Source organism: Osmerus eperlanus, chromosome 28, assembly GCF_963692335.1.
Source record: "Osmerus eperlanus chromosome 28, fOsmEpe2.1, whole genome shotgun sequence".
Taxonomy (NCBI): domain Eukaryota; kingdom Metazoa; phylum Chordata; class Actinopteri; order Osmeriformes; family Osmeridae; genus Osmerus; species Osmerus eperlanus.
Window position 1 is genome coordinate 2698132 of NC_085045.1, and position 14740 is coordinate 2712871.

General features: G+C 48.0%; 3 protein-coding genes across 3 annotated transcripts; all 3 read left to right on the top strand.

Moving 5' to 3' along the window:
* Nucleotides 1-299: 299 nt before the first annotated feature.
* rbm19 (RNA binding motif protein 19) lies at nucleotides 300-7039 on the top strand. The gene is made up of 24 exons (XM_062454666.1): nucleotides 300-486; nucleotides 756-938; nucleotides 1032-1142; nucleotides 1250-1288; nucleotides 1628-1874; nucleotides 1973-2256; nucleotides 2457-2516; nucleotides 2642-2720; nucleotides 2818-2889; nucleotides 2984-3190; nucleotides 3366-3496; nucleotides 3604-3722; nucleotides 3920-4016; nucleotides 4152-4262; nucleotides 4349-4549; nucleotides 4671-4740; nucleotides 4917-5083; nucleotides 5175-5235; nucleotides 5324-5403; nucleotides 5513-5568; nucleotides 5679-5792; nucleotides 5970-6081; nucleotides 6212-6332; nucleotides 6469-7039. The coding sequence occupies exons 1-24, from the start codon at nucleotides 451-453 to the stop codon at nucleotides 6549-6551; spliced, it is 2841 nt and encodes a 946-aa protein (XP_062310650.1). The 5' UTR covers nucleotides 300-450; the 3' UTR covers nucleotides 6552-7039.
* A 59-nt stretch (nucleotides 7040-7098) lies between these two features.
* On the top strand, nucleotides 7099-11322 carry plbd2 (phospholipase B domain containing 2). Its single transcript, XM_062454699.1, has 12 exons — nucleotides 7099-7335; nucleotides 7597-7690; nucleotides 7796-7954; nucleotides 8064-8164; nucleotides 8334-8548; nucleotides 8668-8762; nucleotides 8893-9053; nucleotides 9373-9468; nucleotides 9573-9644; nucleotides 9753-9905; nucleotides 10188-10350; nucleotides 10750-11322. Exons 1-12 carry the CDS (start codon nucleotides 7103-7105, stop codon nucleotides 10918-10920), a joined length of 1713 nt encoding a protein of 570 aa, XP_062310683.1. The 5' UTR covers nucleotides 7099-7102; the 3' UTR covers nucleotides 10921-11322.
* Nucleotides 11323-11568: 246 nt separating this feature from the next.
* Nucleotides 11569-14374, top strand: zgc:158398 (uncharacterized protein LOC568894 homolog). The gene is made up of 7 exons (XM_062454387.1): nucleotides 11569-11918; nucleotides 12166-12354; nucleotides 12440-12701; nucleotides 13392-13500; nucleotides 13598-13748; nucleotides 13860-13994; nucleotides 14090-14374. The coding sequence occupies exons 2-7, from the start codon at nucleotides 12199-12201 to the stop codon at nucleotides 14108-14110; spliced, it is 834 nt and encodes a 277-aa protein (XP_062310371.1). The 5' UTR covers nucleotides 11569-11918; nucleotides 12166-12198; the 3' UTR covers nucleotides 14111-14374.
* The last annotated feature ends 366 nt before the right edge of the window (nucleotides 14375-14740 follow it).

The following is a 14740-nucleotide window of genomic DNA, read 5'->3' on the forward strand; positions in this document are numbered from 1 at the left end:
AATGCTGGGTCATTGTGAGTTTGTGACCCTACCGCCATCTAGTGGTTTAATGTGAGAATTACAGGTGCAGTTCTCACAGTAAACCACCAGATGGCGATGGTAAAGCGCAGCCTTATGGAACGGGTTTTTAAGGGGCACTGTTTCGACAGCGCCATTGGGCTGCGCTTCAATACCGCCATCTAGTGGTTTAAAGTGTGGATTACAAGTGCAGTTCTCACAGTAAACCACCAGATGGCGATGGTAAAGCGCAGCCTTATGGAACGGGTTTTTAAGGGCCCTGGAACAGATGAACTCTTCGTTCCATCGATGTTTCGGAATGTTTGGTCACGCCTAGCTTTGCTTCAACTCCTCCTACAAAAAATGGCGACCCAGTAATAAGTCCATGCTTGCTTGTTGACATTCGTATTTAACGTTTTCTCACTGTGTGTATGCAATACAGTTCCGCTAACCATGTCGAGATTAATCGTAAAAAACCTACCGAACGGGGTAAGTAATTGGGGTAGTGACAAATTACACTAAATGCATAGTTTTGACGTACTGGTTAGACGGCTAGCTAACGTGTTATCTCAAGCCTCAGCAAAACCATTGCTACCTAACATAAGGCTATTTGTGGAGAGTTTAGCTCAGTTTAATCGTTTTATAGGTAATCTAGGATGTGAATGTATAGAAACTAGAAATACTTTCTATGACGAGTGACACGTTGCAAATCATTAGCCTGTCACAGTTGGTAAAAGTGTATCTGTCTCCGTCTACAGATAAAGGAAGACAGGTTCCGGACCTTATTTGGAGCCTTTGGGACCCTGACAGACTGCAGCTTGAAGTTCACTCAAGATGGCAAGTTTCGCAAATTCGGCTTTGTGGGTTTCAAGACGGAGGAAGATGCAAACAAGGCGCTGAAGCACTTCAACAAGAGCTTCGTGGACACGTCCAGAGTTACGGTGAGAAATCCCCTCCCAATCAACAACGATTGCCTTTCACATGCCTAGCGTGGCCCTCTCTGATGGCTCAGTGTTGCGTGTCTGTCTGACCAGGTGGAAATGTGTAAGTCGTTTGGCGACCCCACCAAGGCCAGAGCATGGAGCAAACACACCCAGAGTGCAGGCCCAGGGCCAGCCACCAAGGAGGCCAAAGAGGGGAAAAAGGTAAACAGAGAGAGAGATTTACAGTTTAATCTTTCCATGTAATATTTACCCCCCATACTGGGGCACCAATGTGTCTTTAATCTTCCTTTGTGTTATTTTGTGCTCAGGACAAGAAGAAAGAAGAGAAACCCAGTGTTCTAGGAAAAGTACGTTTGTTTCCCAGAGAAAAGCATGCCATACCAGTCAGGTGGCTGAGCGGTTAGAGAATCGGGCTAGTAATCAGAAGGTCGCTGGTTCGATTCCAGGCCATGCCAAAATGACATTGTGTCCTCTCCAAGTCGCTCTTGATAAGAGCGTCTGCTAAATGACTAAATATAAATATATATAAATATGACATGCCAGTCAGTGGTTAGAGACTGGGTAGAGGTGTAGGGGGTTGGAAGCCTGTTCTGAAGCAAAATCGCAAGATCTGATTCTAGTAAAGCTTGTAATAACACAAAAGACGTGTGTTGTCCATGTTTGACCCTGTCTTCTCTGTCTGTCAGCTGGAGGAGGATCAGAGCTTTAAGGAGTTTGTGTCGGTACATCAGAACCGCAAACAGGCCCCTACCTGGGCTAACGACATCGTGGACCAATCGGCAGCCCTCGAGGTTGGGAAGGGAACGAATCAGGAGAAGAAGAAGACCAAGAAGAAGCCTTTGTCAGATGATTACCTTAACTTTGATTCAGACCAATCAGAGGATGAGGAAGAAGAAATGGAGGCGGAGGATGAGGATGATGGTGAAGAACAGGGTGAGTTCTTTGCATAAGACGTGTTGGTGAGTATAGCTGCATGTGTGGAAGTGGTGCGGCTTTGAGGATTGTTGTACTAACTGTTTTTGTACTGACAGGTGCTACTAAGGAGGCTCTGAAGTCTGGCCTGTCTGATATGGAGTACCTGCGATCAAAGGTAGCACAGCCAGGGGGTAACGTGGAGCAAAGTGAGGAGGATGATGATGAAGAGGAGGATGGTGATGAAGATGAAGATGATACAGGCCCTGTGCCTACTGACAGTGCCTATGAAAGTGGAGACAGAGATGTCCTGAAGGCCAAAGCCTCGGCCCCTGCCCCGGCCTCAGCCCCTGGCTCAGATAAAAACCTCAACAAAGCAGCCAGCAAGTCTGCCAAACAGGAAGTGAGGCCCTCTTTATCTTCTAACCTTGCCACCCGACATCAACCTGAACCTTCAAACTCACCCCCTATATATATATCATTGATCTTATATAGCGCTTTCTACTACTCAGAGTACTCAAGGTTGCTGATCCCCTGAATTAATGGGTTTCTAAGTGGATTAGATTTACTTGAAAACTTTAACTGTGTGTGTGTTTTTTATAGACAGAGCCCACCACAGAGTTCCAAGTAAAACTGAGAGGAGCTCCATTCAACGTCAAAGAGGTGAGTGCACAAGGGTAGGAATCACGTCTAGCGTTGTTATCTCTCACTCTCCACATTCGAGTCCTAGTTGTTTCTGCATTCCCCCCCAAAAACTTCACTGTTCTGTGTGCGTGTGACACCACCAGCAACAAGTACGGGAGTTCATGACCCCCCTGAAGCCAGTGGCCATCCGGATCGGCAAGAACGAGACGGGCAACAGAACAGGTGTGTTAGTGTGTGTAGCCGTCTCGCCTGTCAGGCTGTTAGACATTATTCAGCAGGGTTGTGTCAGCATGAACTGAGTGTGTGTGTCTTGTTTCAGGGTACGTCTACGTGGATCTACGCTCTGACGAGGAGGTGGAGAAGGCCCTTAAAAAGAATAAAGATTACATGGGTGGGTGTGTGATTCAGGTGTGTGTGTGTGACTGTGCCTGGGAGTGCAATTTGAAGGCGTGTGTCTCACCGGTGCCGTGTGTGTGTGTCTTCAGGAGGGCGTTACATCGAGGTGTTCCACGTGGGCGTGCGAGGGCAGGCCCGGACGCCCACGCAGGACGGCGGCAGGGAGAAGAGCTTCACCCGGACGCTGAAGGAGGACGAGGAGGAGGAGGACGTGTCCGAGTCCGGGCGCCTCTTCATCAGGAACCTGCCTTACACGTGCACGGAGGAGGAGATCAGAGACCTCTTCACCAAGCACGGTACCCCCTCTCTCCTCCTCCGACACACACACACACAGACAGGATGACACACAAACCCTCTCTCTCACACAAGCTTGATGCCAGGGGCGTACGTTTGTTTTCAAATGTGACAGCTGTTTTAGATAACCGAGGATGCAGTCAGTAGGCTCCTGCTTGACGCTCCGCTCTCCCGCAGGGCCCCTGGCTGACGTGGTCTTCCCCATCGACAGCCTCACCAAGAGGCCCAAGGGCTTCGCCTTCGTCACCTACATGATCCCGGAGAACGCCGTGTCGGCTCTGGCCCAGCTGGACGGACACGTGTTCCAGGTGACCTCTCTGTTCAGTGCCGCCTGTGTCACACTACCGCAATCTAGAACGTTCTGTGAAGTTTATAGCATCTTTTTTTCTCCTTCTTCTTTATTTCTCTCCCCCAGGGAAGGATGCTGCACCTGCTTCCCTCCATCATAAAGAAAGAAAAGGCTGACTCTGCTGGTTACGGCTCGACCGCCTACAAACGCCAGAAAGATGCCAAGGACAAAGCCGCCAGTACCAGGTCGGTCACACACACACACACACACACACTCACCTACAACTTTGTCTCCAGTTGTGAATACACAAACTTATACACACACACTTTGTAGTTTAGCTGGCCTTCCTTGCACTTTCTTTTTGCACTGTTGGCATTGCTCAGTTGAAGAGGTCGTATGTCATGAATAAACTCTCTGCACGGGTGTGTTTGGTCTTTTCCAGCTCCCATAACTGGAACAGCTTGTTCCTGGGCACCAGCGCTGTCGCCGATGTGATCGCCGACAAATACAACACCACCAAGAGCAAAGTTCTGGACCATGTGCGTGCTGCTCTCTACACACACACACACACACACACCTCCACGCCTGTACCTTTCTTTATCTCCAGTCGTTAAAACGTACGCAAACGTATTTTGTTATCATGACGTGAACTTGACCTTTGACCCCCCCTGTAGGAATCTAAAGGTAGCGTAGCTGTGAGGATGGCTCTGGGAGAGACGGAGATCGTCCAGGAGACGCGTCAGTTCCTGCTGGACAACTACGTGTGTTTAGACTCCTTCAGTCAGGTAAGTCACCATCTGCAGGTCCACCAAGCCACAGCCTGTGCATGGCACCTGTACCTTCATGCTGCGTTTGTTTGTGTTTCGTGTAGGCAGCAGGACCCAGAAGCACTTGCGTGATCCTGGTGAAGAACCTGCCCAGTGGGGTGTCTGCGTCCGAGCTGGAGGGCCTGTTCTCGCCTCACGGCAGCCTGGGGAGAGTGGTGCTGCCCCCCGCTGGGCTGACGGCCATTGTGGAGTTCCTGGAGCCCACCGAGGCCAAGCGGGCCTTCACCAGACTGGCCTACAGCAAGGTGAGCGAGCAGGCCTGGCATGAGATGGAGGAGAAGCCGTCTCTCTCAAACACATGCACCTCTCCTGCTGTCACACACACACACACACTCTCTCTCACACTCTCTCTTTCTCTCTCTCCAGTTCCAACACGTACCCCTGTATTTGGAGTGGGCCCCAGGAGGAGTGTTCTCAGCAGCTGCACCTGTGTCAGGTAACTTACCCCCCTCACCCCCCCGCCCACGCACACACTCATTTAAATGAGCCTCCCTTACATCTGCTGCTACTTCCTAGCCGGGCCCTCCTGGATGTTTCTCATTAGGACTTTCCTCATTGCATCACATCGCCAGTACCCGATACATCAACAACATTCATTTGTGTGCTTCTCAGAGCCAAAGCCCAACCCAGAGGCCGCAGCCCCAGAGACGGGAGGAGAGGTGGAGAAAGGTGAGGAGGAGGAGGAAGAGGAGGAGGAAGAAGAGGAGGAGAGTGCCCCGGGGTCCACTCTGTTCATCAAGAACCTGAACTTCAGCACAACAGAGGAGACGCTATGTGAAGTAAGGAAGTCACCAAGCTCAAGGTCGGATTATAAAAAAGCACTTGCTTTTTAGCATGTTGACATAAGGTCCTTTGTTTTTTTACCTCCAGACCTTCTCCAAATGTGGCAAAGTGAAGACCTGCACCATCTCCAAGAAGAAAGACAAGACAGGTACTGATCAGCTAGCGCTGTCGTCGAACGTTCATGATCACTGTGTGGGAAGCCATGATGTTTATGTGTCTTGTCTGGGTTCCTGCAGGTAAGATGTTGTCCATGGGCTATGGTTTTGTCCAGTATCTGACCCCTCAGGCTGCGCAGAAAGCCATGAAGCAGCTACAGGTATGAACACAAACACCCTCCTGGCAACAGTCTTCACATGACACCCACCCTGCCCCCATCCCAGAATCTGGCATTCCTAAACTTTCCTTCCCTCCTCACCCTCCATCAGCACTCCAAGGTGGATGATCACCAGCTGGAGCTGAAAGTGTCGGAGAAAGACACAAAGTGAGTTACCACAGCGACGTGGTCTCGTTCTTGATCTCTCTTGACCGTCCGGTCCAGTTGGACTTCCTGGTCCTCTAGTGACGGGCAGCTGTGTGTCCCCTTGTCCCCAGGCCTGTGAAGACGCCTCGCAAGAAGCAGGCAGAGAAGAAACAGACGAGCTCCAAGATCCTCGTACGCAACGTCCCCTTCCAGGCCACCGTCCAGGAGATAAAAGAGCTCTTCTGGTAAGACTCACACACACATTCACTCATACACACACAAATTCACTCAGACACACACACTCATACACAGGTTCACAAAAAAAAACAAAAAAACATACATACTTAAATAAACAGATATTTATTTAAACGCTGTAATATAGTGTAGATCCAGCATGGCGACGTGTTTGTGTTTGTGTGCAGTACGTTTGGGGAGCTGAAGACCGTCCGTCTTCCTAAGAAGGCCTCCTCGTCCGGATCAGGGGCGCATCGTGGCTTCGGCTTCATCGACTTCCTCACCAAACAGGATGCCAAGGTCCGATACCTCGGCTCAATCTGAGCCGAGATCTCTCCCAGCTTGCTGTGAGTGAGAGTGAGTCGTCTGGTGCTTTGCTGACGTGTCAGATGGTTTCCCCCCTCCCTCCCTCCCTCCCTCCTCCTTGCAGAAAGCGTTTGCTGCTCTGTGCCACAGCACCCATCTGTACGGCCGCCGGCTGGTGCTGGAGTGGGCCGACGCAGAGGACACCGTGGAAACGCTGCGCAGGAAAACTGCAGAGCATTACCATGGTAACACAACACCAGCCCCCACCCCGTTGAATCCCCCCCCACACACACACACACAAAAACATTCACCAGCTACACCATTCGATATACATTATAAACTCACTTTTACTCGTTTTTTTTTAATCCCTCTCCGTTTTAGTCGCCCCCAAGAAACGGAAGCAGGCAGAGGTGATGGAGGGGATTCTGGAGACGATGGAGGGGGGACAGGTAGAGGACGACTGAACCCCCCAGAGCCAGACCTCCTCAGATCTGCCTGGCCCCGAGCGCTACTGTCCCAGGAGAACCATGTAGACCCGCTTATGGACCTGAGCAACAGACTCCAAGAACTCAGAGACTGCCTCTCTCTCTCTCAGTAACAGCCACTGGAGGACTTTCATTGGAATTGACAAATGAATTCCAACTTCCATCTTTAGACTCCTGTGACTAGTGTGAACTGAAGTGTGTTTATACAGACTGGGGGTTGTGATTTAGAGATGGGTTATATATCGTCATTGTCATAGATAGGATTACTGTGTACATTTGCTCATTTGATACAAAATAGCCTATTTATGTATACAATTGAAGATGAAACATGTCATTTTAGAATTTTGAGATGTTTTATGATTAAAATGTAATAGTTCAATGTCTGCAAAGAAACTGTGTGTTTGCATTCACCGCTACACACAACCATTTAATCTAGAAACTATTAAAATCTTCTTACAACCTTTGAACCCATCACGGGTTTTGTGACGAAGGTGGACTTTTATTCCGAAATTCTTTGAAACGTTGATCATATGACCTGCTCTTCCACACTAACTGGAAAGATGGCGTTTAGGCTGCTACGTTTGTCAACAACTTTACATTTAGCTGTATTTCTACATGTTTTATTTATTTCATGCTCTTCGATAAAGGCTGAGATTAGTACGATAGTTCTTGATGAAAAAACGGGACAACTGACTATTCTGGAGGGATACCGAGATGATTACGTCGCCTGGGCAAACTTTAACGACGACATAGAGCACTCAGGGTAAGAGCCATAACAAAAATCTGACTTAACAAGAATTTGAACATTGCAACACTGGCTGCATGAGTATGTTGTTCTATCATGTGTTTTGTGCGTGAGGAGTGGTGTCCATAATCATCAGGACCATACCGATTCAGTCTGTTATTGCTATGTTTGTTGAGTTGTGGCCACAACAAAGTGCACTTCGATGGATCAATCATGATTTAAAAAAAGAGATGACTATTTACTTGGCAGAGTCGGTAAACCTGTCTCCCCTCCTCTCAGATGGGCCTTTCTCGAGGTAACCACTAGCGAACGCTACAATGACAGTATCCAGGCGTACAGTGCCGGAGCCGTGGAAGCAGCTCTCACTTCCCAGGTCTGACTTCCCGTCCCCCATAACCCCTCACCTTGCAGGCTTGAAGCTTCATATGCGAAATCAGTTCAGTTCTATAAAAAAACGTTCTGTCTCGCTGTCTGTCAGCTCATCTACAAGCACTGGATGAACACCTTGATGAACTACTGCGGGCCCTTCACGTTCCACTCCGGTTACTGCCACCGTCTGAAGAGTTACATCAGCACCAACCTGCAGTGGGTGACTGATCAGATCGACAAGGACCCGGAATCGCCCTACTGGCACCAGGTTCAAAAATCAAACACCTACCACAGCCCTCTATAACTCTAACTCATGCCATACACGTCCTCTTACAGCAGCACCTTATCCCTGTCCTCCCTCTCTACCTGTCCTCCAGGTGCGTTTGGCTCTGTTGCAGCTGAAGGGACTGGAGGATCTTTATAACGGTCAGATGTCGTTTCCCACCGGCCCTTTCTCCATCGAACCATTCGGTTTCCTGTAAGTAGCAAACGACCTGCCGTCTGATTTGCACACATTCGTTTCCTCCCCCCTTCTACGTCGAGTTGTATCCATTCCCGACGTACAAATAACGCACATAGAATCTACACGCCAGGCGTTTATGTGAGGCTTCTAGAACCTTCTCTCTCTCTGTTCTCCTGCCTCGCAGGCTGTTCCAGATGGGTGGGGATGTAGAGGACCTGGAGGGAGCCCTCAACAAATCCAGCCAATCGCAGCCTCTGGGCTCAGGCTCCTGCTCTGCCCTCATCAAGCTGCTGCCTGGCAACAAGGACCTCATGGTGTCACACGACACATGGAATACCTACCAGTCCATGCTGCGCATCATAAAGAAATACAACTTTGCCTTTAAAACATCCCCCACAGGTACCTCACTCATTTCCCTTTAATGGTGAATTGACATCTGAAGTAGGCTCTGTTTGTCGTCCAAACTCTAGGCCTTATGTCTCTCATAAAGCTACCGCATCTCAACGCTTTATGCTCAGGTGGCGATCCGATTCCCGGAGCAGTCCAAGCCTTCTCCTCCTATCCTGGATGCATCTTCTCTGGAGATGACTTCTACATCATCAGCAGTGGCCTGGTAAGAGCTGGGCATGAATGTCGGATTGTGTGTGTGGGTGTGAGAAGGATAGAGAGACGGAAGAGAGAGAGAGAGATTAGAGTCTGTTTCCAGTCGTTTTGTATTGAGTTTGAGACCCATTTCTTCACAGGTTACCTTGGAAACAACCATTGGCAACAGCAATCCAGACATCTGGAAGTTTGTTAAGCCGACAGAGTCAGTCATGGAGTGGCTGAGGAACATTGTAGCCAATCGTCTCGCTGCTTCGGGCAAGGAATGGGCCGATATTTTTAGCAAGTACAACAGTGGAACGTGAGTATGACCACAGTAGGCCTTGTCTTATCATGGGATTCAAGGAATCCTAATCAACATTCGTCTCTGGGCGATTGACTCTTATCTTGCTGACCTTAAGATAGGATCAGTGAGTGGTTAGAGAGTAGACTGCTCCATTTAAGGCTGCGGGGGGAGCTCAGAGGAAGGGCAGCAAAGAAAGTGAACAAACATCACATGAAGTGTGTGTGTGTGTCATCTGACAGCACTATTGTTATGATGAGTAGGAGTTGTTCTGATTTCTGGAGTCAAAGGTTGGTTGGGATAGGGTTATCTCTGATTGTGTGTTTGTTTGTTTCAGGTACAACAACCAGTGGATGATTGTGGACTATAAGCACTTTACTCCTGGGAAGACTGACATTAAAGACCAGCTCTTCACTGTTCTAGAACAGATTCCGTATGTTCTCACTCGCAGCCACCACATGCAGCCTTTCAGTATACGTGCTGCTTTCCATGAACACCTTCTCACCCTCACCAGTATAACGTCTCTTGCTACTGCAGGGGGCTGGTGATTTACACGGACAAAACCCAAGAGCTGATGGAGAAGGGCTATTGGGCCAGCTACAACATTCCGTAAGTCCACAGAGCTAACGTTAGCTCTTCATCATTCACAACACGTGAGGTGTGTTTTACTTTCAGAATCTAGGCTGAACAATTAAAACTGTTTGTGTGTGTGAACAGGTACTATGAGGAGGTGTTTAATGCTAGTGGCTGTCCTGAGCTGGTGAAGAAGTTCGGCCCGTGGTTCACCCTGGACCAGAACCCCAGAGCCCAGATCTTCAAACGGAACCAGACGGCAGTTACAGACTTGGACTCCATGGTCCGTCTCATGAGGTATGTCAGTCCAAGCCGCCCGCTGCAGCGTGACGAGTGTCAGTCTTCCTGCTCTTCTCCGCCTGCGTACATTTACATTTAATCATTTAGCAGACGCTCTTATCCAGGGCGACTTACAGTAAGTACAGGGACATTCTCCCCAAGGCAAGTAGGGTGAAGTGCCTTGCACAAGGTCATTTTGCACGGCCGGGAATCGAACGGGCAACCTTCTGATTAATAGCCCGACTCCCTAACCGCTCAGCCATCTGACCCACATAAGCACGTTTGCGCGTCTCCTTTCAGGTACAACAACTTCAAGGAGGATCCGTTGTCGAGGTGCGAGGGCTGCGACCCGGCGGGTAACGGAGAGAACACCATCTCAGCCCGCTCCGACCTGAACCCGGCTAACGGGACGTACCCGTTCGGAGCCCTGAGACAGAGGCAGCACGGCGGGACAGACATGAAGGTCCGTTTCACTTCCTGTCTGGCCTCTTTCATTCCTCCCTCACTTCCTGTCTGGCCTCTTTCACTCCTCCCTCACTTCCTGTCTGGCGTCTTTCACTCCTCCCTCACTTCCCCCTCTCCCCACACACCCTCCTGTCTCAGCAGGTTCCTGTTTCTCTGCTGGAAACAATATTTAAATGATTTTCCCGGTACTTACACTGATCATTCTCTGGTGTGCTTCTTGAATGTCTGTCAAGAATTCAAGATTAGTACAGTTCATTGAGTTGAATAGAGGTAGGGATAATGTTGGCACTGAGCATTGCTTATGTGTGTCATGAGGTAAGGAAGCAGACCATAGATCACTGATTGGTGTTTGTGTATAATTACTGATTGGCTTTTGTGTGTGTGTGTTCCTGTGCAGCTGACGTCATATGGAATGTTCCGTAATTATGAGTTGGTGGCAGTTAGTGGACCCACCTGGGACCAGGTGCCAGTCTTCCAGTGGAGCACCTCGCCTTACAAAGACCTGATACACATGGGTCACCCTGACACCTGGGCCTTCAAACCTGTGCACGTCACCTGGAAACCATGACAACTGTTCTTCATCCTCACACCAGCCTTTTCTCTGGACCCTCACACCTGTACATGACCCCCCTAGGCCGGATAAACCCTGTTCCTTCACTTGGTTTTCTCCTAAAATTGCATCACCTCCACATTTACCCTTGAAATCAAGTGGTTGTTTGTGTTTTATGTACATTTCTGATGGAAAAGGATCCACAAAGGGAATAGGTTTTGGGAAATGTTTTTGTACAATTACAAATACAGAATGAGTTTTGCACTATTTTAGACTACGGATAACTATGTAATGTAATGAAATGATCAGAATTACATTTCATCGTGTCTTATCTTTAAATGTACATTAAATTAAAAGTTTCATTAAACTTTGTATATTTGATTTGTTCTTTTGTGACTGTAAAATAAAATGGTAATAAATGTTTTATGTCACCTTGTGTGGTTTTTGCTGAACTTTGGCTTGGTACAGATATAGTTAATGGCACATTTGACATTTCGAAATCAATCAAAATAGATTAAAGTTAAATGTACATTTGAAATGCTCTTGAAGAAAACATACAGCATACTGTTGTCATATTGTGTGGGCGTGTCAAACAAAAGATCCAATCAGAGCACAGAAAGCATGTCCTTCACTTTCCACTATTCCGGCTAACAAAGGGAAATTACTTTAGTTCCGCCGACATTTCGCTTCAGCAGCTGGCCCTTTTACGTGACTTACCTTTAAATAGTTATTTCAAAATTATTTGTGTCTAAACAACGTTGTAAAAAATTATTTAGTGCTTGGTAAAATTCAGCTGTTAATGTACTCTAGCTAAACGAAATCAGTGTGGTAACCTGACATTGTAAGTTATTATGGCTATGATGATGGTGACTTGATATTTTCTCGCTATCTAGTGTACTTTCAACTGTGACAGAAATACTTCGCTGTGAGTTTGATAGCGAGCCATTGCGACAGCATGGCAATCATTAACTTGGATTCTAGAAACACAGAAAGTAACGCCATCCTTTAAAACCGAGGTAAGTTGACTTAAGGTTATATCTTGCTTGCGGAGTCCCGTACGGTCAGTTTCAAACACTTGTATGTGGCATCTTGTGACGCGCCGGTGACATGATGTTAAAAAACAGGAAGGGGGGCATAAGAATCCGTTTTCTTAAGCGATATGCCTGCCACAGCCAATGTTTACTAGAGTTGAGTGTTAAGTATGCATTGCATAAGCTGTGTGTACGTATCTTTTTTCCATACGTTTTTCCTGTCAAATTGCAGGTCACATGTTGTATCCATAAGGTGCCTTATGTGATGGGTTCCTGGCACCCAGTTTCCAACCTGAGAAACTATGCTTCCCAACATCCTCCTGCGGTGACGTTTGTCTTGTGTCTGCTGATCCTTGCCCTCTCCTTCATCAGCATCAGCTCCTATGCCCACACACAGACCCTGCCCAATCCTGATACAAAGGTATGGTGGTGTATCAAGTTTATACACGTCTATAACACAGAATGTGCTGTTGTCTAACCTGCGCAAATCGCTCATTTCCTTTCAGGACTGGAACAACTTCCTTTCCTCCATCGCCCTTCACCAGCTGTGTGAGGTGACCAATGGCACCACGGATGAGCAGGTTTCTAGTCCTCCGATTGGGCAGAAGACAGGTGGAAACTCATTGGAGAGCCCTTCCCAGAACCCGCCTCCTGTGACCCAGTACTCCCTCCTTGTCCCACTGGCTCTGGTCCACAAGCCTGACAGCCAAACCCCGAAGGTTGTGGAGCTGCACACCAGTCTATTGGCCAGTCAGCTGGGCTTGACAGGTTAGCGTCCCCCACACATATCAGATAAGAACCCACATTTAGCAGTAAAAGTCAGTGCACTGTTGAAAGTTTCTATTCTGAGTGTAACAGACGTGGTCTTGCAAGCTCCGTCAGAGGTATCGGGCAAATCGTCCCGCACTGGGTTCGAACTTACCATCTCTGGCTTCCCAAGCGCCACCACTACCAACTACGCCAACGAAAAGCTAGCTATTCGTTGATGCGGGTGGCCTGTTACATACCTGAGGAGTGAGTTTCACCGATACACACCGGCTACATTCACCCCTCAAACTCACTCCGGCCGGTTAGCTGATGCTAACCTAGCGATCCGGGTCACGGCACCAGTGTAACAGACGTGGTCTTGCAAGCTCCGTCAGAGGTATCGTGCAAATCGTCCCGCACTGGGTTCGAACTTACCACCTCTGGCTTCCCAAGCGCCACCACTACCAACTACGCCAACGAAAAGCTAGCTATTCGTTGATGCGGGTGGCCTGTTACATACCTGAGGAGTGAGTTTCACTGATACACACCGGCTACATGAGAACGTTAATCAAGTTTGTCTTGTGTAGGTTGTGCCGGAGTCCTCTTGTGTCTAATTTTGTCGCTGATTGACATCAATGGTACATTGGGTGAATGTGTGAGATGCATGCGGTGGAATTGATCCTTTATACGCTGTGTTTTTATCTTTTTCAGGTGATGAAACTGTGACTGTTGCTCTTCAAGTTTTCCCTCTCCCTACGGGGGAAAACACCTTCACCTGCCTTACCGTCAGCGCACCTGCACGCACTCTACCTCCAGCCCCGTGAGTCTCACATCCTTCTCCTCACAGACGGATGCATGTTTGTACTGTGTGTGTGTGTGTGAGAGAGTTTAGGCTTGATCTGTGTTGTTGTGTCCAGTCTTCCCCCTCAGTGTCCAACCAACGAGAAGATGAGCCCACCTGTCCGAGTGGTTACCGTGGAAACGGGTAGCCGGTCACCCATGGCCTCGCGTTTGTGTTACAGCCTGAAGTCCACCCATGACCCCACTCTCACAGCTTTGTTGACTGAGGTGCAGGAAACAAAATAAACTCCAAAACATGCTGCATTAGTGCAGTTTTTTACTCACATAAAAGCCAGAGAGTAATTTTTAAGTTGTCGTTTTTTTTTTCTTCTTCTGCAGGAGCAACAGGACGTTGCAGTACAGCACCTGGTGCAAGTGAGTGTGGTCCTGCTGGGAATGTGTGTCCTACTCTGTCTCTCAGCCAGCTTCTCACACACACGTCGTCACCAAGGCAACGGCCTGGGCCTACAGATGGTAACACGCTCTGCTTTTCTACTGTATATTGTGTCCTTTGAACCTCACGTCCGATGAAGTGCAATGTTATTATAATATTTTATTTTTATATATAGGAGTCCCTTATTGACTCCTGATATCGACCGTCATAAAACCAAGGAGAGATCAACGATCACGGCGCCAGGAAAGTGAGAGAACAGAAAAAGGACGGACAAAAAAGCCTTTTAAGGAGGATATCTGCCTTTTTTAAGACAATAATTCAATGGACCAACTCATTTCTTACTTGTTAATCTTGTGATTGATCATTGACCCTTTAAACACCACCTTCAGGACCAGCTCTAATAATAAACAGCTCTAATAGAGTTGTCAGCTAAATTAAACTTTTTTTCCATTTGCTCAAAGGCTGTCATAGTTCTTTGTTGGAAAATGTAATATAGTGTACTAAGCACTTCAGCCTAGTGTCCTTGTCTTCAGTGGTCATTCAGACTTTGCACATTCTTGTGATTAAGTGTTCAACATTCCTTGACTGTAAGAATAAGCCTACTGGATGTTTTCATGAATGCAATAGAGAACAACCATTTAAACAACTTAAAATGTGTTTCATTCCTCCACCCAACTCAAAGCAGTTTGTGTTGTTCAGTTCCACACCTTGGCATGCCTGATGCCAGGCTCTCCTTTTGCATTCCTCTAACTTGTAGTTTATCCTTTTCTTGAGCCCCTGGCATGACTGTAATTCAAGGCTCAGAGTTAGGTAGTAACTTACAGGT